The sequence below is a fragment of the Paramisgurnus dabryanus genome, chromosome 5, assembly GCF_030506205.2.
Source record: "Paramisgurnus dabryanus chromosome 5, PD_genome_1.1, whole genome shotgun sequence".
In the NCBI taxonomy this organism is placed as follows: domain Eukaryota; kingdom Metazoa; phylum Chordata; class Actinopteri; order Cypriniformes; family Cobitidae; genus Paramisgurnus; species Paramisgurnus dabryanus.
In genome coordinates, this window is record NC_133341.1 from 43,453,153 (window position 1) to 43,480,913 (window position 27,761).

The 27,761-nt window shown below is 37.5% G+C and overlaps 1 protein-coding gene across 2 annotated transcripts in view; it reads right to left on the bottom strand.

Moving 5' to 3' along the window:
* specc1 (sperm antigen with calponin homology and coiled-coil domains 1) overlaps positions 1–27,761 on the bottom strand; it is a 146,104-nt gene that overhangs the window by 105,326 nt on the left and 13,017 nt on the right. Inside the window, exons 1-3 of one of the 2 annotated variants that reach the window (XM_065284264.2) lie at positions 8,812–8,831; positions 7,760–7,945; positions 7,040–7,175 (exon numbers count right to left, since the gene is read on the bottom strand). In XM_065284264.2, the coding sequence (XP_065140336.1) occupies positions 7,040–7,175; positions 7,760–7,912 (289 nt within the window). In that variant the 5' untranslated portion in view covers positions 7,913–7,945; positions 8,812–8,831. Of the gene's footprint in view, positions 1–7,039; positions 7,176–7,759; positions 7,946–8,811; positions 8,832–27,761 lie in introns of those variants that run through there. The other variant, XM_065284263.2, reaches the window with a different exon arrangement.

Genomic DNA, 27,761 nt, shown 5'->3' on the forward strand with positions numbered 1-27,761 from the left:
ATCCCCAACAGTGCGTCATATTTTTGATTCGTCATTGACAATGACATAAGCGCTGTTATATCCAACCAGACTGTCCACATATGCACTCAGGGTTTAATGATCATTATTACAGCACCACAGAGTTTGTGAACTGTCATGTAGTGGGAACTGAACAAAATGGAAGTCTTCATTCAAGTATGGTGTGACAGACAGCAGGACACGTGTACTTAAACACAATGGGAAGGTTCTCCACTGTTATTTATAGCGGAGAGATCATGTGCCTCTTAGTTCATTTCATTTTAAAGCCCTAACAGCAACAGATTATTGTATATTATATTATAAATATTATATTATAAACCTGTGATATAGCTTCAAACAAAAAACTGTGATGTCTGCTTTCAGATGAATGTTTGTATTGTATAATAATGCATGTTTATTTAAGTAGTCGGTGCTATTTTCATTACCTGACTTTTCTAATTTTTTAAATACCATTTAATAGGATATTTAATTGTGTTTTATTAATTATATTTAACAAACATTTTCATATGCAAAATTTGTTTAAAAAAATATTTAATCAAGCCTGTTTAATAACAGAGCCATTATTGACAGAGCTACACTTATCTCATATATAAATATAAGTTGGCTAAGGTTATGCCAACACAGTAATGTGTCTTATACTATTTAATAAAGGCACGCAGGGAATGCTAATATGAAGTGCATCCCTACTAACTCACTGACTAAATACTGTTAAGCCAATCCCTGAATTGTTCAGGTTTATTAAATGAAAACAAGATGCATAAAAACACAAACACAAAGCAAATCTGCGCTGTACATAGTGCTCAGTCAACTGTCAGATACAGGCAACCAGTGAAAACAAAAGCTGTGCGTCTGGTTGGCCGAGAGCTTAAAATTCCAGTGCAGTATCTGTCACTTTCATGAGTGAAAGTATGACAGCAACATTAAACCATTACAATGAAAGGTGACATGCTGTAGTAATGACAAATTCTCAACAAATACCATTTAAATAAGTCTAATAATAGCATAATGAAGCCTGAGAGCACAAGTCAAAATTAAAGGAATATGAAAAAAGAATTAAATTGATTATAGAAAATTATACTATAGAAGTGAATGGTGCCCCAGATCTGTTTGGTTATTAACAATTTTTAAACTATGAGGGCAAGTAAATGATAACATTTTCATTTTTCACATTTCACAAGATTTTTTTAAGATGTCAAATAAATCTTTGGTGTCCCAGAGTGTGTATGTGAAGTTTTAGGTAAAAAAAAACATTTAGATAATTTATTATAAAATGTTAAAATTGCAACTTTGTAGGTGTGAGCAAAAATGTGCCGTTTTTGGGTGTGTCCTTTAAATGCAAATGAGCTGATCTCTGCACGAAATGGCAGTGCTGTGGTTGGATAGTGCAGATTAAGAGGCGGTATTATCCCCTTCTGACATCACAAGGCGAGCCAAATTTCAATGACCTATTTTTTCACGTGCTTGCAGAAAATGATTTACCAAAACTAAGTTACTGGGTTGATCACATGTTGGGTTTTTCACATTTTCTAGGGTGATAGAAGCCCTGAAGACCCAATTATAGCACTTAAACATGAAAAAAGTCGGATTTTCATAACAAACATATGACATATGTTACAGGTAACTACAAATCACAAATATTTTTGGTTTCCTTCATTATTTCCTCCCACATAAGGATGTCCTTATTTACAGAGATAAGCAAATATAAATGAGTCATGTAGAGACTGATTGGTAATTTATCAATACTAAATGCATTGTAATGTCTTGAGTCAGATGGAATGTATTCCATTCATGTTGTAGAAACAAAAGGTGGATTGATTAAAAATGCCAGTTCCTGTACCAGTGTCAGGAACTGCATGCCCGGTCGCTCTATCACGACCGATTGAGACAGCAGGGGAACGAACCCAATTGCACACGAGGTTGAGAGACACGAAACAAGACATTATTAATACAAACACAAAGCAAAAACCCATGATGGGAAAAACAGTACTATAAATAAAACAGATTAGGGCTGCAACTAACAACTATTTTGATAGTCGACTAGTCACCGACTATTGAAACAATTAGTCGACTAATCGAATAATTATTAATTTTTTCTAAAATTTTGCATCAGATTGCTTTAATTTTGTGGAAAATGATAGTAAACACAAAAAAGAAGGGGGTACTTAAATATTTTTTTTTTACATTCAATGAAAACAAGTTTTACATTTTTAATAATTGCAGCTACTATGATTTTACCAAAACGAAGTTATGTATTTCAGCTATTTTAATATATATATATATAAATCTATATGCTGTATTTTTTAAGTTTTGAAGGTTTAAATCAAAACAAGCCAACTGCAGTTGAATTGATATTAATTTGAATGCACAACCAAAAAACGAGATTTCTGAAAATTAAAAAAAAACAGAGTTATATATATACTCAGTGAGGGCATTCGCCTGTTGTGGGGTGCACGTCTGCATCTTTTGCAGAAAGGGGTCCATGGTGGTTCTCTTCTTCAGACTGCATGCACTTAATTTAAAATACTTTTGTCAGGCACAGTCAGGCATAACGTTAAATCCTTTATTTATTTATTTTAAAGCGAAAAAACGCGTATAAAATGTGCACTGTACATCCAAAACAAAACGTATTGGCTTCCATATTATTTAAATCTTACCGAGGCGAGTCAAACTCCGTTTCATTCAACTGTCCGATGTGCTTTCTCTTTAAATGTTCGTGCATGACCGAGGTGCTGCCGTGATAGGCAAAGACTGCTTTGCAAACCATTTTTATTCGTCGTATCCAGGCTAAAATGCTCCCAAACTTCAGATGTTTTGGTATGCGCAGCTGCTGCGTTGGACGCCGCCATTTCTGTTATCGATGAGCAGAGAAGCTAATGCGCATGTGCGACTCTCGGCAGAGTTTGTAATGAAGAGAGATGCCTCATTCGGCCGGAAAAAACATGTCTGGCGACAACGACTATTTCTGTTATCGATTTTTGTTGACAACGTCGACGAATCGTTGCAGCCCTAAAACAGAATAGGCTCTCACAAACAGAACTGAAACAAGGACTCGACAGGAACACGGACTGGTCTCGACCCAAAAGCCAATCAATGCAATCTGGGGAGACTTGACAGACAACACGAAGCACATGATCGGGGGAAAAATACATACAATAATATATATAATATATATATATATATATTTTTTTTTTTTCTTATAAGCATACATGCATGTGTGTGTATTTATATATACACATCATTACTAATATATATATATATATATATATATATATAGGCCATGTGCTACCACACAAAACATGGGTACCGCCACAATCCTGCCACATGACCATGAATTGTGACAACCAGCTCTGGAAAGCCAAGACTTGTTCAAAAATTCTTCAAGCTTAGGAGGAGCCCATGCATGGATGTGAATCTCATTTTTTCAATGATTTCTGTTAAGCGTTCCTGGCAAAAGGAGAGTTTACATTTCTGTATTCGGCTGGTCTGACATACTTCATTATGGTACATGAGAAAGATTAAAAACACTAATAAATAGTTTTGTTGCTCTAAATCTGATCAAAATAAAATTAAGCAGATTCAATTTCACTCAAGTCTCAACTTAATTGCTTAATGGTTATTATAATGAACTCCAGATTCGGTTCTTCAATCTAAAAACATGCTGAATGAGAACATTGTTTGTTTATCATCATTTACCATCAATGTGGCTAAACAGTGACATTTTAAATATTCAATTGAAACAGTTGCAGTTCATCATATTGCAGAGCTGCAATGGTATAAAGGCTGATGTTGAGAAAAGTGCATTTCCTTGATGCTGAGAACTGATGTAAAACAATTTACTATAGATGTATAAAGCATAAAATCTAAAGACTGAATGCTAGTGTCGGGCCGATAAATTGGGCAATGATGATTGCTATGCTTCTCAATGAATTATGGTGAAATGCTGTTACATCCAAAAGCCAGAGGGTGCAGAAACTCAATATGGGCCGCAGAAGATGAACCATTTACATATGTTTTTACTATGTAAAATGATTATGTTTGCTTTTTCAAATGCATGTTATATCAAACTAACACTGATTTCAGATTGATAATGACTTCCTACTGTGTTTAGGTATTTATCGTCCCATCCATTCTGAATGCCTCCGACAATATATGTGTCAAATGTCATTTATACACACTTCCTAAAAAAATGTGCTAGAATTTTCAGTTTTGGGTGAAATACCAAATAGAGGACTAAAATACTAAAGAGTGAGTGAGACCCTGCCAACAATAATATACTAACTTCAGGGTTCCCACACCTTAGTTAACTTCAAATTCAAGGACCTTTCAAGGACTTTTCAGGTCCAATACACTCAAATTCAAGGACTAAATGTGGGGACACATTTCAAGTGAGAGCAAGGTTACATCGTGTTACCTTTTAAGATACATTGTTAATGTTCCCTTTTGAGGGAACTCGCGCTGCGTCACTGCGGTGACACTTTGGGGACCCCTCCAGGGGTAAATGCGTCTGAATGTGTATATCAAATTCAACCAATGGTGAGGCTTAACGACAAAGACAAGGTGACGCGGGAGCCAGGAAGGACATGGCTATTTGAAATTATTGCCAATGACGCCGTTACAGGGATGCAGGAAGTATGGCAAGGGAGACGCAGCGTCTTGTTCCCTTCTCATGGAACAACAGTTACATACGTAACCGAGACGTCCAGATTTTTTTTAATAGATTCAAGCAATTTCAGTGACCTGTATCTATGTATGTAGATTTAAAAAACTTCTCAGTGCCTTGAATTATTTTCCCCAGATTCACAAACTTTCAAGGATTTCAAGGACCCGTGGGAACCCTGTAACTTCTTGTAAATAACAAAACAGTAATTGATTCCACAGTAACACATACAACAAAAGAGCTAAATGGTCCTGGGAAAATTATTTGGAAACAACATGCAAAGCAGTAGCATCAATTCACCTGTGGCGTGCATTTTATTCAAATGTCTTGTATGTGTAAGCATTGATGAATTTCAGGGAATAACAAAGTACAAAGAATTTTGCTACACCCTAATGCTGGTATTTCCCCATAATGGCAAACCCACAGAGATCATGTGGCCATGCAGCATTCCTCTTCAAAACCTCAATCGTTATTTCAGCTTCTCATCACACTAAATGGCAAGCTTATGAAAACACAAAACAATTTTCATTAGCATGCCTGCATACATGGGCCTACAGGTTTAAGACAAAGCCAGAGTTAAAACAGCTTTGGAAAAGTGCATCTGTTTAATGTCTTTCTGTGGGTGTTGACTATAGAGAAATGATTGATATCACAGTCCACCGCACACTCAGAATAAAATAAATTCTTCCTTCAATGATCTTCAATTCATTATATGAGCACACATACAAAAACACTCAACAAACATATGAGAACAAAGACAATCCAATCAGAATCAGTCCAGATGCTTCTGTTTCACGTCATGTTTTTCAAATCATCTCAGCAAAACCTGGCTTTTGTTCAGAGATGTCATTTCTGCTGAGAACGAAATTCGCAAGGGAAAGTTTAAATCCAGAGAGCGATCATGCAGTTATAAATTTAACTGCCATCACCCATATATAATAAAGTCTGTCAATAAGCCAACAGATGCACTAAAGCCAAATTTAACACCAAATGAAGATAATATATAAGAGATACTATATAAAGGTCTCCTGTCGCCCCCTAGAGACCATCAGCTGTACTCACATGAGCACATCAGTGTTGGTTGAAAACTATTTTAAACATCACATCACATCACAGTACCTTATCTTATACATTTATACACTTACTTAACTTTTAACCTAAAATCTTGGTGTTGATGAGAAAGTTATTCATCGACTGTCCAATTTTAGAGATCCAGTATAACTTTTAACTAATCTGAGCACATCTAATTATGAGAAGCTATTGATATTTTGTATAGTAATTCAATTATATTGCTTGTATCATATTATTTATTATACTTAGGGATGCACCGTTACAACTTTTCTATTATTGATCCGATACCAGAATTCTGAGTATTGGCTGATCCCGATTTAAAATGATTTACAGGTTATAAAGAACATTAGTAATATTATTAATCATGGCGGGGTTTAAGAGGACACATAATAGGTATGTTTGATCAAATAAATAGGCAAAATATATTGTCCTTTATTGTGCAAAACTGTTACAGTAAAAAAGGCTATTATGTGCAGATGGTTATTTTCGGGAATGATGCGCTTGACCTGTCCTTCACACTTATGCACATTCCAGGCCCAGAATTGATGTGCCTAACTCATCCTGTATTCTACAAAAATGTGCTTCCCAGGGGCAGAATAACGCACTTGAAGCATACTCTCAAGGGAATCCTTTTTTTGCAACGGACAGTTTATAACTATTAAAACACAAAGACAATAGATATGTGATTAGCACATATACTGCATCCATCCACAGCTTACTAAGACTTTTTAAAATCATTGTGCGCACGTGAGTGTGTTTGACATTTCATCCAGTGCCTTAACCCAGTTTTAAGTACCACATCAGAGTCTCCATGAACTTAAACATCTTACATGCATCTGTTCCGTGCTTTTATAATACTTTGTCCTTTTAAATCTTTCCCTGCCATTGACGAGTTAACTCGTCAATTAAGTGCAAAAGCTTCCCTGCCAATGACGAGAATTTCCGGCTCTTCCACAACTTATAAATCCCGCTAGTATTGCCCTAGGGCAAACAGTTGTATGTCCGTGTAAGTTTTGAGGATCGCTTTGAATCTGATCTCTATCAATAGAAACAGCTTTTTTGAAGAAACCTACCCATATTTTAGAGTTGATAAAAAGAGAACTAATGAAGGTTGACTTTAACAACAATCGAATCGGTGCATCCCTAATTATACTTGATGTATTTGCTGAGTATCAATACCCATTTATTTGAAATACCAAGTATGAAATCTAAATATGACTTGACACCTAAAAGACAGAAAACCATACGTTTCGGAAGTGTTTGTGATCGTGTGCAAGTGTATTCAAGTCCTACTTGAAGCACTGCGTGGTCTGTTGTCTGACAGCTCAGAGATGGCTCCCGTGGTGATGGTCTTCCTCAAGCGAGACACTGCAGGCACTGACCCCAAAACAGGTTTGGCCAAAGCATCATCACTGCTTGCTCGCTTTATCTACAGTACACACAGGAACATTATTAAACAATCAGTGACACATAAACAGATTCAAATATATTTCAGGTCCTGTAATAGTATAGCAGAACCTAAGTAGTGATTCTCAAAATGATGCATATGCAAACATAGTTTTAAAAACCTAAAAGTGGCTTTGTCTAACATTTTACACTGCTTTAAAATGTTTGTTTTTATGTTGTTAAATAGTATCCCTATCCTGTGTACTATAGGGACATATGAAGGTCTTTTTACTTAGCTGTAATAGTACATGTGTGGAGAATACAATGCAGGCTTTATAAGACAAACAGTACAGGTTCAGGTTTTATTAATAATGTTTTATTTATATGCACCTTTTTACAAGCAAACTAAGACTGATTTACAATGCGAACAGGAAAAAATCATTATCTCAATCTCTACACAATATCTCATTCACTTTCTCTCTCTTTAGTTTCACTGCACCTTAGCCTGTGCCAATATCTTGCTTTCATTCAGTCTCTCTCTCCTGCTGCATTATGCATTTAATATATTTGAGTGTTTAGAGTACAATTAATTTCGCTCCTTTAATTTGTCTCTATTTCTGAGCTCACCTTGCTGAGTCGCAGGTCAGAGGCGATGGTGCTGGAGGATCTGGAGGTTTTCATCCCTGAGTTGCTGGAGTGGGAGCTGCTGGTGGGCAGCTTTGTAACGCTTGAGGTTCCTGTCCTGGGCAGTGCCGCTTTGGCAGTGCCCCCTTTCAACATGGTGTTCTCAGTTTTAGATTTTCACTACTTGGTCTGTGGATAAATAGGAAGCAGAGATGGTTTTGTTCAGATTAGCACAGGAAATTCTTTAATCCCAATAGGATGCTGTAGCTGAAAAGAAATGCTTTTATAAAATTAGTAATGTGCTTATGACAAAATGCGACTTTACACTCTCATTGGATAGCATATATCTGTTTACATACATGTAAAATCTGAAGATCCTCATTCGTAGTTACACACATTCCCATTCCCAATGTGTAATTTAAAAATGTATATGTGGGGTATTTTGGGTAGGGATGCACTGAATCCAGGATTGGGATTCAGGCGAATACTGGGGTTTTTGACGGGGTTCGGCCGAATCCTAGATTTTTTCCACCGAACCCTAGGCTTGCGCTACGCTGGTCGACGTCACGCGGCCGTTGATTACACACATTGGGTGCTGACGTGGAGATAAGCTTTATCTTTCGGTGAGCCTTAAGGGCGGTTCACATTTTGCGGACGCACCTTGAAAAACGAGCGTGTCGCACCGCATCGCTTTCATTATGCATAGGCTTATGGTAATTGTCAAAATTGTTTTTCCCACTTGTCAGCTTTATGTTGCCTATCCTTTTTTTTTTACAGTTAAAATTAAATAAAATGAAAAATACAATGCTGTGGACGTTGTTTACCTCATTCATGTGTTTTACTGTGTTAATGGAATAAGGATGTGAGTAGGATTCGGTATTCGGTTTCAGATTCGGCTGAATCTTAAACAGTGGATTCGGTATTCGGACGAACCCCAAAAATCTGGATTCGGTGCATCCCTAATTTTGGGTCTTTTAAAATATCTTAGAATTTAAATTTATCAATTTATAAATTTATCAACTACCAAAAAATTTAGCTACAAAAAACTGACGTACCTTTAGCTTGACATCCGCAGCCCAAGCTATTTGGTTGGATAAGCAATTAATATTTTTCAGTCACATGACCTGTGCAGTGACCTAAAGGCAGAAAAGAAGGCTAAAGGAGCTGTCACATCAGACTTTGCAGGTCAGAGTTCATCAGATTTGAACTTTGGTACGGAGCGAAATGCGTACAATATCTTCGTACGAGCTTGTGTTTCCGGTCTGACACATTTGCATGCGTATTAATGGAAGTCATTGGAAAGAAAAGTGTAGACTGCCCTGTAACACAATGCTAACGCTAAGCTCTCTATGGTGACACAGCACAAGGCGATCAATTTTCCCTGTGTTTTAAGCCATGATTATTTGGATCATTAAGACAAAGATATGAACTGCAAGTTTTGGGCACTTGCAAACCATATACAGCACACCCAGGTCCCTACCAGCGCTCCACTTTGGTGATGTTTTAATTTCTTTTGTGGAGAATCCCTGAACTTATACTGCTGCCAGGATAAAAGTATTCAAAAGTGCAGACAGATGCTTTTATAAACGTGAATAAAAAGAGAAAGCATCACATGTATTAAATCAAAAACAATAATGTTTATTTCACATACTGTCTTAATATTGTCTTAACATATTACACAGCATCCCAAGTTTAAAGCCTACTCTAATAGGTTTGAAATTGAATGTATATATTCAATGTAAAACTTTACTGCAGTCTTAGTGTATTACAGATAAAGAAATAACAAATACGAGTGTACTTTGACGGCTGCCATTGTTTGCCCTTGCCGGGGACAGAGTCACGCTTTCCTTTCTGGGTTTTCTTTCTGCAGAAGCATAGCCCAGGATTGTCTCCTTGTTGGGTGTTGCATCCTTTTGTACAACAACTATCCAGCATTATGTTTTATAACAAATGCCTGCAGGGGGCGCTTACAGACCCGCTTCTGTTATTTTCACTTTAGATGCTTACTTTTAGCCAAAAAACGTTTAATATTTGTCCAATTATTTACAATATAAATTATACAACCACTGTCATTCTTGAGCAAAAACATGCAGACAATAAATCATGTTAGGGTTTAATCTGCTGAGACACTTCACATCTGGCACTGATCAATAGAAAAACACAACGTGTCTCAGATGAACATTATTGGAAACCCAAACAAAAAAGCACACACAGTAAAATACGGAATATAATGCATGCACTGTAAAAAGTTGAAAAAGGCAGAAACTTCACTTTATGCTGACATCAGACAGTGGCTGTGCCTCAAATATAAAGCTGCAATCTAAATGGAAAGTTAACTTTATAATTGTTAATATTTTGTAATAAAATATTATACAAATGCGACCTCCAAAGGATGCAGCCTTTTATTTGAGAAAAGGCCAGCATTTCCTCCACGAGAAATCTAGTGACATCATTCATTTCGCTATACATATTTAATCTCGTCGCACGAGATCTCGTCACACCCCTGCTTAATATAATTTAAACGGATGTGTTACAAAAATATTCGCCCCCCTCACAGTTGTCATGAAGGGCAAACTTAGCTATATAGACCAAAAACACTTTTTGTACCAGGCTGTAAACATATAATTTCCTGCTGTAAAGTTGGGAATTTTAACATTGGGGTCAATGGGAATCTAGCGGCCAGTCGATGAATTGCAGTTTAAGTCACTTCTGTATTGACTTCATCGGAGAGATCGGAAGGTTGCCCCTCAGTATAGACTGATTTTTTCTAATGTCTGAACTTTATCATGAGGGGTTTATGAAAATATAAACAGATGGTTCAATATATTGGTAATAAATGCATTCTTTAAGAAATTATATTACAAGTTTGGATAGCAAATGTCACATCTAAAACCCTATACGTTACAGCCAGGTACACATAAAACCTTTGCCTTACAGAACACCACAGAAAGCTCTACATGCTCAGGTCTTTCAACATCTTTATACATCAATTCTGTACATTTAGTCCCAAAAACCTACACAAACAAGTCTTACAAATTCCACAAAAGCCCATTTTAGCCTCTACTAATGCACAGAGTCACTCGCAGGAGATATAAGTGAACGAAATGAAGGTAATGTGAGAAGAATAGACAGATGGCCATTGACTGAAGTGCACTTCATGACAGAGAAGAGAAGAAGGTGAGGGAGTTCATGCGTTTTGCAGTGAGCTGTGAGTAGTGTACCCTTGTGGTTTACTCTCATTGATTTGCATGATGGTGGGGTGTAAGAGTACACCGGCCTAACCATTAACAATCTTTCAAAAGATGTGGAATCCTAAGTAAATGAAAAGACTCACACCCACAAAAAATAAACAATAAAAAAGCACCTCATCTTTGTCATGTGTATACATTTTTAGCAATGTAGGGTAACAGCTACCAATAGGCGATAAAACACACAATGTTAAAAAAATGCAGCATTTTTTTCAAATCAAAATTTTTATGTTACTTTAACTAAAGTTAGTAGGTTGAATTGACTTGCAAAACCAAATTGTTTTAACTTCATGCATTATTATGCATTTAATTTTTTTTTAAAGTGCAGGGATCACAGGTAGAGACATATGCGAGTCAGAATAAAAGAAGTATTTCAGAGAAGTATTACCCTAAATATCAGAGCAAAGAAAGTTAAAAGTGTGCAACAACAAACTCAGTGCTGTTAATGAGTAGATATTATTTGTATATTTGGGTTAGGGGTAATAAGAGGAAGCTTGTGAATGCTTATCTGATAACAGCACATTGTGCAGACTGTTTAAAGAAACGTAGTAAGGGATCCAAACAGGACCTTCTGATGATCATACTGCAACCAGAAAGCACATTAACTGCACTGACACTAAAAATGACCCCAAGCTGTCACTGGGGCAGTACCCTTTTAAAAGGTCCTAATATGTACTATATTAGGTACCGTTAATGTTTGTATACCTTTGGTACCAATATGTACCTTTGAGGTATTAAAGGTCACATTCTTTCTGATACCATTTTTTAAACCCTAGTTAGTGTGTTATGTTGCTATAATAGCATAAATAATACCTGTAAAATGATAAAGCTCAAAGTTCACTGCCAGGCGTTATATTTTCCGCTTTCAAAGCCTATACAGCGAATGGCCGGTTTGGACTACAACCCTCTATTTCCTGCTTTAATGACGTCAGTAAAACGTTTTTTTGACTAAACTCCGCCCACATGAATACGTCAGTCACCAGCTTTGGTTCAATTGGCTCTGCTAAGCTAAGCTGCTATCGAATCACTCACAACACACTAAACAAACTACACAATCAAAACTCGTTACGTATTTCTGAAGGAGGGACTTCAAAGAACAAGCCTGTTTTGAGGACAATGAAAACAGCGCTATACAGATAAGTACATTGTGAGAAAAATACCGCGTTTTTTTACACGTGAAACATGAATACATGTTATATTGCAAACTGTAAACACAATCAAAGCTTCAAAAACACAGAAAGAAGGGGAGCTTTAATATTTACCATTGAGGAACTAATATGCACTCCAATACGTACCTCTGAGGAACTAATATGCAATCTTTAGATGCAACGGTGTACTTTTTTAAAGGGTACCGGCCTAGAGACAGATAGGGAGCATTTCTTCTGACAGTGTTTAATATGATCTGTGAAGATCAATTTATTAGAATATTATACACGGGTCTGTTGAATGCTGTATTCTGATTGGCTGAGAAATGTTTCGTGGGTATGCATTAATTTCTGATAACCGCACACCTTACTTGTCAAATGTCTTAAAAATAGGCACCAGAGTAATGTTTGTGGTAACCGTGCTATAAGAGAATAATTGACTCTAGTCCTTTGAATTTTTTTTAAATAATGCACACCGCGTCTTGCCGCATTGCACCTTGGGTGTGCATTATTTTATTATAATTCAATGGCCCGTCGTCAATTATTCCTTACGTAGTGTATATTGTAAAACTGATAATTGTGCAGTGGCAGCTCGTGACTGCTCATCCGAGGGGTGCCAATTCAAAATAAGTGTTCGGAGTGTCATGTGTTGGTTGCGTTTTCAAAATATGTGTTGGTTGCGTCAAGTAAACCATGTGCAACACGTGTTTTGTCAAGTGCGTACTGCAAACGTTTCAAAACCGTTTATGATAAAACGGACGCTCACGTTCACAAAATACACGAGACACTCCCTTAACAGTAAACTCTGATTACGCATGAGATTATGCGAGTGTCTGGCAAATGCGAGCATCTCTTTTATTATAAACCCTTTAGACGCGTCTGCATCAGGCACTTATTTTGACAAGACACGTGATGCACACAGGATCTCTTGATGCGCAAAACACATATTTTGAAAAAAGGAACCACACACATGTTGTGATGAACTTCGCATCAAGCGCACTCGAAAAAAAGAAGTCACCGGCCGCCACTGTAATTGTGTAAACTAGAGTGTAAGTTATCCTAGTTAAACATATGATAATAAACATCTTCAGAGGTTGTAGGCCTACAGCAGTAAAAACCTTACATGCATCTTTAACTTACATGTACACGTCAAACTCTAAGTTACTTTATCAGGTCCAAATTGTGTTGTTGCATTATGGCCTTATATTTAAATATTGTATCACAAATAAAATGTTGCTGTTAAAACAACCAGATCAGCATTTTGCTGCATACGAGAGGTTAGCATGCTTCGCTCCAATAGCCTGCATAGACAGACTGTGACATTGGCAGAGAACATGTAGTTATGTGAAGATAACCTTTAGTCTACAAAAAAAGGGTCAGTTACTCAAGATACTGTCCCATATAAAGCAACCCAATTTGAAATCAAGGCAGAAAAAGACCAATATTACATAATTTCAAATAAAAAACCTCACAAAAAAGATTCATTTCACACATAATAAGCTAAGATTTAGGATGACACGATGTCTGATTCTAAATTTAAATCTTTTCCCTTTTTTCAGTTCTGGCAGGCCACGTCAGTCAAACTCACATAGTCTGACATTCAGCTGATGCCAACCAATAGAGATGCAATACGTAATATTCTTTCCTGGCTATTCATAGTTGCATCAGCATAGGTCTCACTGAATCCTTGGTGTTTCGAAACTGATGACAAAGCACATGAACGTGGTTTGTTGCTGAGGTCAAGAAACATGCATAGTAAAAAAAAACTTCAGGTTTTTTACGTTTTTTCAACTAAACATGCTACACAAAGTATACAAAGCTTGAGACGCAAGATGTTAAAACAAAAATATGAAATGTGAGGCACTGGCAAAAAAATACCAGGAAACATGCATGCTGTAAAGCACAACATGCTACTGTTAGAATGCCAAAGCTCTTTATATAAATATGCATCTCATACTTCATCCCCCTAAAACACTTCTATTAAAAAATAGTTGACTGTTGTGAAGCTTATAGTCTAATAAATCATCCTGCTTGTCTGTAAAAATCTTCTAAACTTTGCATGCTAAATGTATCTTTAGGCTGTTTTTGCCAGAAATGAATTCCTCCTCCTTACAATGTGAGGATGATGATGTGTAACCAACTTCCTGTTAGTGAACTACTAAGGAAGAGAGAGAGGAAGCTCATAATGACTCAAGAGTTTCATATACGGTGACTTTTAGACTCAAACAACATCAAAACTGCTTTAAAGATTGTTTATGTGCATAATTTTAGAAAATACTGAATGGATTTTCAGAAAAAATATACTTTTCCACCAAATGATTCCAGTAAAAAAACTTTTTTTTGTAAAAAAAAGATTTAAAATAACTTTTTTCAATTGAAAATGGATTTATAATGGGGGTCATGCAGACATAAATCCACATAATTGTGTGTCTCTGTACTTTCATATCCTTGTTGGCAGTTTATTTCTCAGAGACTAGTCATATTTAGGCAGGGTTGGTTAAGGAGGATGTAGAAGCAAAATATCAGGCGGCTTCATCACATCCTCTTAACATTTTTATCGGCCTCAGCTAAGCTCAAAATAATCATCAGCATTTCAACAGAAGGGGACGTGAAAAATGCCACAAAAGCCCAGTTCTCTAAACGCAAGTATAAAAACATGAAACTAAGGACCGAAACCATGAGATTTAAGGGCTTTGTTTTTCCTATATAACCACACACACACACACACACACACACACACACACACACACACACACACACACACACACACACAAATAAATAAGTACATAAGTCTTCTTGTTATGTCATCAGTACCAACGTGGTAAAGCCAATAATTTTAAAAATGTGATTAGCACCACGTTTCATCCAAGGTTATGAAACCCAGCTTCAGCACAGCATTAGCACCGCTTTCGCAAGGTTAACCCTGCATTGCAATGCCAAACGTGCACAGTAAACAGTTCACAGACATGACAGATATTTTTTTCTCACTGATGTGGAAGTAGTAGAGAAAAGCGGCAAACTGCATGCTGTATGTATCTAGTCATGACACCACAAATATGCAAAATAAAAATGCTGACCCATGGCTAAATAAAGTACAATTTAGTATTTAATATGACTAAAATTGTGAAAATGTCCTTTATAGACAGTTTCATTGGACTTTCTTGCCACGGTTACGCACTTGGGGACATTAACTTTCAGTCTTTCGGTGTTTGTTTATTGGTCTGGGCTGCATTAACCAAAGACATTGTTAGCTAACCATGATCACTGTTACCATTGAACTTGGTAACGACAGAACTTGCGACCATATTTGCTTTCAGAAAACGCACCCCCTTGTTTTATTCGTTTATTTAATTTTTTACTATTATTTATTTTCCTTTCATTTTTGTCTTTTTTTATCCAGTTTGTTTGAATTTACTTTAATATAGTTTTCTATTTTTTTCTTTCTTTCTTTTTTTTCTCTTTCCTGTTTTTGCTCTTTTGGGGGGTGGGTCAGGGTTAAAAAAAAAAATCTTGTTCATGATTCTCCTGTATATTTTTGTAAAAGGTCAATAAACAGATTTAAAAAAAAAAAAAAAAGAAAGAAAGAAAACGCACCCCTGGCTGGTGGCTAAATTGGCCTCTGGAACAATGATATTTTCAAAAATAATTTTTTTTTGGTTTGGCAGCCAGGCAAGAATTCAAGGATCTGTAGCTCATACTGTACACATTAATTTACCCCGGTAACATTATCTCAGTGTAGTAGTTGATACGCTTTAGCTATAATTTGAACTAAGGCAATTTACTTCCTTATTTTGATTGTTAACAAAAATAATCTACTCTAGAGGGACTGTGTTGTTATTGATTATAAGAGGAAGTCTACCAAAAGTTAAGTTTGGGCCACAAAAGCTGTTTGTTAAAGGTCCCGTTCTTTCTGTGTTTTTGAAGCTTTGATTGTGTTTATAGTAGGGGTGTCACGATTCTCCAAATCCTCATTTCGATTACATTTTCGATTCTAAGGTCACAATTCAATCCGATTCTCGATTTTTACATACTTTTTTGAAGACAAAAATGATATGCCATTATTTATTATTATAGTTTAACATTAACATGCACATTGCACAACTCGCATGGGGGTTTGTGGGCTTCACTTAACGCGAGAGCTTGTAGAGAGAGGATTCCTTCTTGCATGCACATGGACTTAATGCGTGTGTCTTGGACTCATAGCATCTGAAATAAATCCAGCATCATAAGCAGCTGCGCTTCTCTCTGTCTCACGTGCACGTGGACGCGCCCTCGCATCTGTCCGAAGTCTAAACATAAACTAAAGTAGTAATCCTTATGTATTTGTTCAGTTTTATGCAGTTCATGCGAGCTGAGGTAAACTATCCCTTTAGTTTTAAATATAACCCGCTGCATCTTTGCGCCTCTCTCACTCTCGCGCACGTGCAGAGAGCTGCGCTCTGTCCAAAGTCAGATCACTAGGGAAGTAATCCTGTTTATGATATGCATTTCAAGGAGTTGTAGCATCCCTCGTGTTTAATATATGATTGCGTTCCGCTGGACAGATGTTTTTAAAGACATCTCTGAGAGTTTTTTTTCCATCGCTTGGCAAGCCGACCGGACGTGAGATGGGGGCGTGGCAGCATCGACGATCCCATTTTTTAATTCGAAGTTCGAAGCTGTGACTTAATTTCGATCGATTTCGATTTAAAATCGAAATCGTGACACCCTTAGTTTATAGTGGGCAATATAACGTGTTCATGTTTCACGTGTAAAAAACGCTGTATTTTTCACACAATTTACATATCACTGTTCTAAAAACGTGCTGATGTCTTCCTTGTTCTATGAAGTCCCTCCTTCAGAAATACGTAACGAGTTCTGATTGTGTAGTTTTTTTAGTGCGTTATGATTCGACAGCAGCTTAGCTTAGCAGAGCCGTTTGAGCCATAGCTGGCGACTGGCGTATTCCTGTGGGCGGAGTTTAGTCCAAAACTCTTATATTGGCCCTGTCCCAAATGGTGCAGTTCATGTTGACTTTAGGTCTCGTGGCCTTAAATTGTGCATGCTCGCTTAGTCTACAAGTCCATAGGCTGTCCCATCTGTCATTTTAACACTCCGAAGTGTGCTCATCAGCGCCCCCTTTGCAACCTTAATGTGATCTTCGGCGAAGACCGCACTGCAGTAGGTTTGAGCACTTTACCAACCCAGAAGTCATTGCGACAAAGCAATCAGAAGACAAAAGGGAGGAGTTCACAATGATTGGAAACTACTCTTCCTATTTCCAGAGTGACGCTCAAGTCTGTCCCAAAATACGACTGCGGTGCTCCCTCATGGACTCGCATCAAGGGTCCCTAAGGACTGCACTACATGATGTAATCAAAGTGTGGACTCTGAGGAAGCCCATAAGTCCAAAGTGTGCCATTTGGCGACAGGGCCATTGATTTTATTTAATGGGGAAGTAGAGGGCTGTAGTCCAAACCGTTCGCTGTAGGCTATCGCTTGGCAATGAACTTTGAGCTTTATCATTTTGCAGGTATTATTTATGCTCTAACAGAAACATTACACACTAACAAAAGTTTGAAAAATGGAATCAGAAAGAACGTGACCTTTAATGTTGTTGCCGCTGAAAGTGAAACTGTCTATAGGGAGGAAATAATTGATTGCCTGTTGATCATAACTGCATACATTCTGGTTTTACTAAGTGACCTGTTGTTGACAGTAAATAAATATTACTGTAATGACATTTAAAGTAGATTTTCTATCCAACACAATACAATTGCAACCTGTTTGACTGACCGGCTGAAATAGAAGCATTGACTTAATTATTAGGTCATACAGGTTTGGTCCAACATAATGGAAAGTCACATAAATAAAGACAGAAGCTCTTGTGACCTATTTCTTTAGTGACAGTGAGTATTGGAAACGTAATTTTTCCCAGACGAGTACCGGTAGTGTTAAAACCACATGCTATTTAGAGGGCCATTTTTATACACTGTGGTTCCCAAAAATGTTTCTGAAGAACCCAAAACAGAACAGATTTTGCAGCCTGTTTGAATAACCTAAGTAAGGTACTTCAAGACTAAGCAAAAGGGCTGCAAATCGGCAAGAATCTCACGATACGATATGTATCGCGGGACATGCCATGGAAATGTGTTGCGATACATAGCGATACTGTAAAGTGAGGTGATATGTTGGGATATTTCCTATTGTTCTAATATAACAGTCTTTAATTTTACGAAAGTTGTCATTACGAACACACCACCATATGCAAACCAAGCAAAAAAAAAAATTGTGGCGCATGCCGCAGACATCTATGCTAGTACTTCCTGTCACTGCTGAAGTTTAGAGATAAGAAGAATGATATCTAATGGTCGGCATGTAAGCTCCAAACAAAACAACTGAGTCATGAATTTAATTTAATTTTAAAAATATTTTAAAAAGCATTTTTTTAGAATCAATACAGTGTTATCTGACAAAATATTACGATACTCACATGTACATCGGTATTTTCTGATGTACATTTTACATCAAAAGCAACTTCAAGTTCATTCAAGGTATCGCACAACCTTTGCGTTGCTAACGCTATATTAACTGATTTACAGTGGCACTGTACTGTAGCATAAACTCTCTTGCCAAAGTAAATTCAATCATTTTCATTAACTTTAGTTCAATGCTTAATCAACAATACTAACAAGAACCAGAACATTTTAACTTACTGCATATCAATGTTTAAACAATTAAACAGCATCAATTCATAAACCAAACTTTAACACTTTTATAGTGTTTTGTTTTCTCGGTTCAAACCCAATACCTTTTGCTCTGCTAACGCCATAATGCTCTACAACTGGGGTATATAGGAGCACTTAAGTCTGTGAACTAAATTGTGATCACAAGTTGTTTTTCGGTATGACCTAGCTTGGACAACATGAAAGGGTTCCTCTGTGTAAGCGTTTGGAATATTTGAATAAAGGCCTGTGACAAAGGCTTTTCAAACTTTCCTGCATTTAAACATGGTTTTTCCATATTTTTTCTTCTTGTGGTTGGCCGATCAAAAGCCATCACCGATGCCAGACAGAAAGAATGACAGCGCTAGAAAAATAGGGACTTTAATACTCTATAATACTGTCTTTGTTTTGTGTGTGTGGGTGACGGTCAAAGTTAAAAGGCAGAAGTTTGTGGTCATCAGTGAAATGAAAGCTGAGTAGCCACGCCTCTATCTCTGAATCTTTGCTAATGAGCGAGACATTTAAAGAGGCCTTTACGAGATGCCAAATCCTGTTTTACACCCAAGAAAGAGATTTCTAACGTGATTAAGACCAGATCTGTATGCCTGTAGCACAGGAGCATGCAAGGAAAATTAGCAGGCATTTTGAATGGTGTCAGATGGCCCACAGCGTGATGCTTTTAGTGGATGTTTAAAAAAAAGCTTCCATGAGTTGGACGGAAAGGAAGGAACATTTAAAGCAAAGTGGGTGGAAATTCAGAAATTCTGTACATTTAGCCATTTGTAAATGAGACAAATGTGGAATTGCTCCATTATATACCAATCTGAAAAAAATATTTTCAAGACATAAACAACATAGAATTCTTGTTATAAACAAGAATAGCATAAGGGCCATTTGATACCAACATAACCTCTGATTATGTGATGTATGAAATACAAACTGAAAATAAATTAAATAGTTAAAATGAATAAAATGAAATAACAGTTAATTCTTATGCTGCGTTCACACCAGCCGTGAGTGATTTCAATGTTAAGTCAATGTGAAGATTGACGTCTGGAGGTCTCACGGCGCAAATGAGGTGTTTAGCACAGCGCAGTTGCAAAATTTGACCAATTTTAACCAATCAGGAGCTTGCACTAGTAGTGACGTGATAACAGGAACTGAGCGTAGTTGCAGAAGCCCCTCCCATGACGCGAATTTCTGCGCGAATGTCTCGATGACTAGAACTTTACGAGCAGCTTTCATGCGTGAATGAAGCGAGTAAACTCAAAATGTTCAAGCGGCAAACTAGTCCCGGTAGACGCGAATTTGACGCCTCAAACGCGCCTGGTGTGAACCCACAGTTACGGGCGATTTATAGTCGTGCGTAGGTCCTACGGCATAGCAGCGACGACGTAGGTTCCGCGTCGGTTTTCATTTATACTTTTGCGTCGTCGTCTGCGTTGACGTGCAAACACACGCTGGTGGGCAGTATCCACGCATGTAACCAAGGTAGCAGTGCGACCATCAGAGAAGAAGAAGCTTGGTAAGTTAACCCACAAACGAAAAAGAAACAGCAACTTGTTGTGTATAATTTGAGAAGACCAGCAATGATAGAAGTAAATAAACAGCGACTTTTGATGCAGTTTGAGTTAAATCACTCCTCAACTTGGCTCATCTTTGTTTTCACCGTCACAAACGGAAATACCTATGACGCAGTTTTTTTTACCTGACGGGAGGGGTTCTGGTGGACCAATCACAGCGCTTGCAGTCCGCGTAGATCTGACGCGCTGTTAAAATTTTTGCGAGGTGCGCGTCAGGCTACACAGAGCTACGGCGTAGAACCTACGCACGACTATAAATCGCCCTTTAGTCTTGTAAGATTGATTTGCACAGGATAATGTTAGCAGTCTTCTCATACTTTCACTATGTACAAACATTGTAAATGGATGCAGAGAGGAGTCACATGCTAAAGCAACAGAACATGAATATACAGTGCTAATAATGCAGAGGAGGTTAGGCCTATAGCCAGTACAGACTGTCTCTCTAATATCACCACCTGTTCTGTGATGGGAAAAAGATAGAAAGGAAAAGAGAGTTTGTGGACTGCCACTGACAGAAATGCTTGTTTCTAAATTTATATTATGCCCTGATAGAGATTAGGCATGGGCCGGTATAAAATTCTGGCGGTATGATAACCTTTAGCAAAAATACCACGGTTTCACGGTGTTGCGGTATTGCCATTGCAACACTAAAATGTGTTATTTTCAAATGCCAGGTACAATAAAGCCTTTAAATTATAATATGCTTTCAAAACATATATAATATTTTCGTAATATATATTAAATGTAAACATCAAATCAATCACATGACTTCATGATTTAATGAATTTTGTATAAACACAGCTCATACCTTGGAGACGGTATCACAGAACATTTTAGTGGTTTTGAAACCTTGACTGTTTTAAACCTCGGTATACCTTGAAACCGGTAATCGGCCCATGCCTAATAGAGATGTAGGAAGTAATAACTGTGGCAGAATTACAGGAAATGAAGATTTTATCTAGATTGACATTGACAAGGCTTGGCTCTGTTGTTTAACTTACTGTTGAAAACTCATCATACCACTAATATTTGTTCATACCTTCCTGAAATTCAAAATGCATATAAAGTATTGCAACAGTGATCAAGGCACAGACATAAATAATGATAGCAACTAGTTTCATCCCTTTTTCATTCAACAAGTGCATGATTTCCTTCATCAAAGGAATCCTATTGTGATCTTTTTTTACAGGTACTGAACTACTACAACAAAGACAAATAAATCAAGGGTAAGCTAGGCCAATCCCAGGGTAAACACTGTACTATCCGCCCGCATTTACTGCCTTTTCGTCAAAGAACAATGAGGCCAACACCTACCATTTAAAAAACAGTAGCTCCCTCCTTAATATTAACAAGTTAAAACAGCATAAACCAGAAGAAGGGCCGTGTGTAGAAGGGCTGTCTACTCACAAATTTCAGATGACCCAGGGCAACAAGGCACCTACACAACAGACAGACAAAAGGATCTCTTTATGTTCTACACTAAAGCTGTGTGCAAAATGCCAACGACAATCAACGGCAGAGTGTTGCTAGTAGGGGTGGGCGATATGACCAAAATCTTCTATCACGATAGGATTAATTTTTATATCATGATAACGATATGTATCACGGTAGAGTTTTTTATGTTTTAATAAGGTTTAAATCTTTAATACCATAGAAATGTTTATAATTCTCACAAAAAACATATACAAGCATAGAAAGAAGATAAAAACAAACAAAACTCAAGCTCTCTGAAGATACACAGTCAATAAGAATGATAATAAATAATTATGCATGTATGTATAGGCCTATTTATATTTTTATTTAAGGTAGAAAAGTGATTTAATCAAGAGCGAGAGATTTTTTTCTCAATGCTGTTTGATTAACACGAGTGACAGACAGGAGCAAAATTAGGTAACTTCCCCTTTAAGACCAAAGTCCGGATCCAATACACTGTTACACATGCGCTTTCTCTTTTAGCTGTTTACTTTCTCTTAAGACCTTACTGGTCGTGTTTATGATGATGCTTGCAAAGACGGGAATTTTGACGCATATGTGTATTTAAGGCCAATAAAGCGGGAAAAATGCTCACAAGCTTAATAAGCAGAGGTCGCGCGACTTGCGCGCTCCTCACAGACAGAAAGAGCAGCGGTTGCGCGACTTGTCCGCTCCTGACACACAGAAAGAACGCACGCATACAGATCTGTTGTCTGTGTTTCAATGGCTTAAAATAACTTGTTTTAAAACTGCAGTGCTTAAATACGTGTACAAACGTTACGTTTTCGCGACCACACGCACAGGAGCGTGACGTGGGCACGTAACCTCGATAGAAACGATAGTCCAAAATCTCTACCGGTTGGCAAATTTCTACCGGTTAATTTTGTCTACCGGTTTATCGCCCACCCCTAGTTGCTAGTGGTTCATTTTAATGGAAGCTTAGCTACTTCTGGTGACACGAGCTACAGTGACCATTGGCGACAGGAAGTGGAGGTGTCCAGCGGTGCAAAAAAGTTGAGAAAAGTTCAACTTTATGCAAATGAAAAGTAAATTGTGGGTGCGACTACCAAAGGGCAAGAAGTAGTGGAGTTATTGGTGTGGATGGTTACTCATTTAATCATTATCTTGAAAGAGATGAGCGACACATGGCGACAAAGACGCTGGCGGTATGCACGCAGCTTAAAGCCCCGTTCAGACAATCAGCGACTTTTTTCGCTGTGCGTCACCCGTCTCTTTCAATGAGGTCATTAGAAAGCTCATTGTCGCTCTGCCATTGCTATTTGCTGGCGATCTAAACAGGGTTTAAGACATGGCTAGTCTTCAGAAACAAACACATAAAGGTCTTTATCATACACCCGGCGCAATGCAGTGCAATGCGCCACACAAGTGTCTTTTGATAGTTTCAACGCGGCGCAATTATCATTTTCACGTTTAGCACCACATTTTTTAAACAGCAAATGCTTTTGCGCCCAATTTTGTGCCCATGGGCTTTCTGGTGTGAAAACAAGGTGTGTTCAGGCGCATTGTTGGCACGTTGCTATTTTGAGGCAACAAAAAAAATAACTACGCAATTGACCAACAAAAACATGTTCTAAAGTCCGAAGTCAATAGTCCCTTTCACACATACCAGTCTTTACTGGTAATTTACTGGTAAATTGCAGTTAACATGTCATGTGTTAACAGAACCTTTCCGGTAAATCAGTGCTCCCAATTTACCAGTAAGACAGGTTGTAAGATTACCAGTAATTTACCAGAAAGTGCTATGTGTGAACGAAAAATATAGGATTACCGGCATTTAGAACGGATGACTTCAGACCGCGCTGACAGATCTGGCCAATCAGAACGTTTTTAAACAGATGACTGCTGCTTAAAAGTCGAGCACAACTTAAGTTAACATCCACATTTCTTCAAAGTTGTTTAAAACAGCTTACCCTATATCTGCCAAATTGCAGACGTCCTTAGCACACCCTCGGTGAAGCCTAATGTGCAAACACATGTTCCGTTTGACGCCGCCTAACGTAATGTTGTTTGGTCACGAGCAACTTCGCGACCGTTTGCCACAGATTTGAAAACAACAAAATACGGACCGACGATATTAAGTCATAACCCGCCATTTTGTACAAATACGACACGGAGGTAACTTCCGCTTTCTCTCTGAGTTTACCGGTATTTTGATACTAATGTGTGAATGATGTCTTACTGGTAAAAAGACGGAACGTCACTGCATGTGTGAACAGCACATTTTTGTATTTACTGGTAAATTCATTCTGGTAAATTCATGGTAATGTACTAGAATTACTGTGTGAAAGAGGCTACTGGCAAAATATTGTTTTTAGTTATTTAATGAGCATTAGTAATATGACAGAAAAGTGACAAGAAAATTTTGCTAAATGTTACATTCAAAAGCAAACATAATGTGACAAGTAAAAATATTTGCACAGCACAAAGTTAACAAAGTGCTTTAGAGAATACACAAGTACGGGTGGGAATCTGCAGGGATACAATTTTATCTGGCTCAAGATACAATATTATTGAGTGCTTTCCACAATTATATTATTAGGACATTCAGAGTTTGACAAATTTGTTCTAAAATGTAACATTTTAATTAGACAAAACATATTAAATGATGCAAAGTAGTGCTGTTGGTTAGTAGCATCATTTTTTTCAGGGTTTAATTACACAGAATTCATGATAAATTTATGTATTTTATAAAATGTCATAAAACTGGGGCCCCCCTGGCACCATCTTGCGGCCCCCAGTTTGAGAACCAATGAACTAGTAAACTTTACAGTTTATGTAGAGTACATAAATGTTTACATTAGGGGTGGCACGGTTCACAAAACCCTCGGTTCAGTTCGTATCACGGTTCTATGGTCACGGTTCTCGGTTCAGTACGGTTCTTGTTGTTATTTTTTCTTTAAATTTTTAACACTCCAGAAATGTATAATCTTATTAATGTATTAATTATCCATAATTTAGGATACAGTATTAAAAAAAAGTTATATCATGTAATCATGCACAAACTGAATTTGACTTTAAGCACATTATTGGGACCATCTCTGAGGAAAGCCAGGTGAGATTTTGATAGAGCAAGAGGAAAGACATTGATGATTTCAACATGCTTTTCATTTATTTGGCAAAAAAGAGAATGTGTATTGCCATCTACATAAACTTTATGTGCATTTTTAGCACACAAAGATAACTTGCATTTATTAAAATGCCAACTTCAGTGTAGCTCTTAGGTTTATCACTGAGAGGCTGCTTTAATACTGAGAGATTATGTGGACGAGAGAGAAACATAACCTTTACACCTGTAATATTTAAATCCGTCTCTTTTGTCCACTTTTGACTACTTCTGTCCTGTTTACTTTGAGGGGCAATTTCTGAAATAAGATCGCGCAACTTTCACACGCTAGCAAAATAAAACTACGCGGAAATCAGCCGCTTTCGCTTTATCAATGAAAGGCTAAAAATAGCACTGAATACGAAAAGACGTAAAACATTGTGTTCAGTACCTCAGATAAATGGTCGGAGAGAAGGTGGTCTCCTGGGGCTGTTCGAACACATTCAACCCATAGACTGCAGTTCAATCTATTGTTTTATTTCCGCTGTCATCATGGGTAATATGAAATAAAAATATGTTTCCACACACCAAACTTATACGACGCTGGCGCATCCTCCAACTGCCGGCAGACTTCCTTTACTCTCCCACTTGCCATTTCTACACGTAACATAACCTGCAGTACTTATACTCCAAACCAGTCACCTCTTCTTTCGCGCGAAAGGGAAACACGCAATCTGAGGTCACATACAGGGCATGAGACTACATTGCGCATGCCATGAACCGTTGAACCGTGCGGTACACACGCGCTCCGAACCGAGACAAGCGAACCGAACGGTTCGGATTTTTTTCATGGACCGTGCCACCCCTAGTTTACATATACATAATTCCCACAGCAGCATTATATGGTTCCAGGCCTGATTTAGATTTTTCACATAAATTTTTTTGTAAACCTGTGCTGTGTGAACAGAACCTAATCATTTCATACAATTCAAAATCCATTTCCACAGCAGACAACATGTGCCTTGTGTGTTTTCTCTTTTCCTTATGTCCCTGTCACCATGCTTACAGGTGATACTTATGGGAATTGAAAGTGGCTTGGCTTTGGTTCTTTGTTTTACACAAAGACAAGAGTATCTGAGTCACGGCTGTTAGTAAATACTGAAGTCAGTCCCACTGACTGTGTGAACATATCCTAACATGAGGAAGTAGATGCAAGAATATGTTAGAATAAAAATAAGAGAATAAAAAACACTGCATACTTTCACAATGAAAAGCATAATTTATTTACATACTGCATACTGTAGGTTAACAATATAAGTTAGGATGCAACCTACTGTAGGGTTCAGACACACGAATCTGCCACATAGAGTCACATTCAGTCACTGCTGTGGCGGACACTTCTACATCCCCAGTTTCAGACTAACTATAAACCCTTAAACGTCACTTCAAACAACTTAACCCACATAGTAAAGTCAGCATGGGATTTATCTGGTATAACATCCCAGTTTCACTGCTGCTAACAAAACCACAGTGCTGCCTTCATTCTGCTGATCTTACATAACCACAAGACCTGCTCTACAAGCTTAAACAACATCTGTATCACATGTGAACAACAGTAGTTTCAGGCCCTTTTATTTAGACCCACCTTTAGCAAAAAGCCTGTATTTCACCTGAATCTGTATGTGGGAGAGGGTAACTCAGCGGTAGGCTAAAAACAACAAATGTGCCATAATTTTCTGAGCCAATAGATTTATTTGAGTCTAGCGGCAGATATTGACAGCAGATTTGCTTAAAGAACTGCCAATCGGACACGTTTCAAAACATATGGGTCTCATCAGACTCCAGGTTCAAATCAGAGATCTGAGCTTGAAATCAGAAATCAGTTCATTAGATCTTGTCATCTCACTAAGGTAATAACTTGAGTAACACAATTAACAAATTAGGCTTAAATGGACCGGAAAAAAACAGATTTTTACATAATTTAGTCAGACTCTCATTTTCACCATTGATTTATCAGATGATTACTTTTCGATTAATCGACTAATCGGATAACAACCTAAATGTTTACTCAGTTCGATTTTTCACAAATTTACAGCTAAATAAAACCCTTAATTAGGGTATTCACGTGTAAAACCATACTTTAAAAAAGTACAAAAACCACACACACTGAATTTTATTAATATAAGACTTTGAATTTAGATATATAATATAATATATAATATATATATATATAATATAGAGTCCTTAAAGCGGAATTGAACCCTAGCCTTTGGTGTGAGAGACCCGGGTTCGAATCCACTGTGACGCACCATTGTGTCCCTGAGCAAGACACTTAACCCCTAGTTGCTCCAGAGGCGTGCGACCTCTGAAATATATAAAAAATTGTAAGTCGCTTTGGATAAAAGCATCAGCTAAATGAATAAGTAAGTAGGGATGCACCGATACCGATACTTGTATCAGCCTCGATACCACATTTTCTAAAGTACTCGTACTTGTTAAAAGTCCCCCGATACCGGGGATCGATACCACGGTCTGAGAAATGTCTATGTTTGAGCGGCGTGTAAGGGGTTAATGCCTCTTGTGTTGTCCATAGAGGCAGAGTTTACAACAAACTGGAAAACTAGTCCCTTGTTTTTTTTGTTAAATTATATGACTAAAGCTGTTACCTGTAAATTTAAATAAATTTTTTAAATACTCGGTATCAGTATCGGCAAGTACTGAAATGCAAGTACTCGTACATGTACTTGTATTCAAAAAAAGTGGTATCGGTGCATCCCTATAAGTAAGA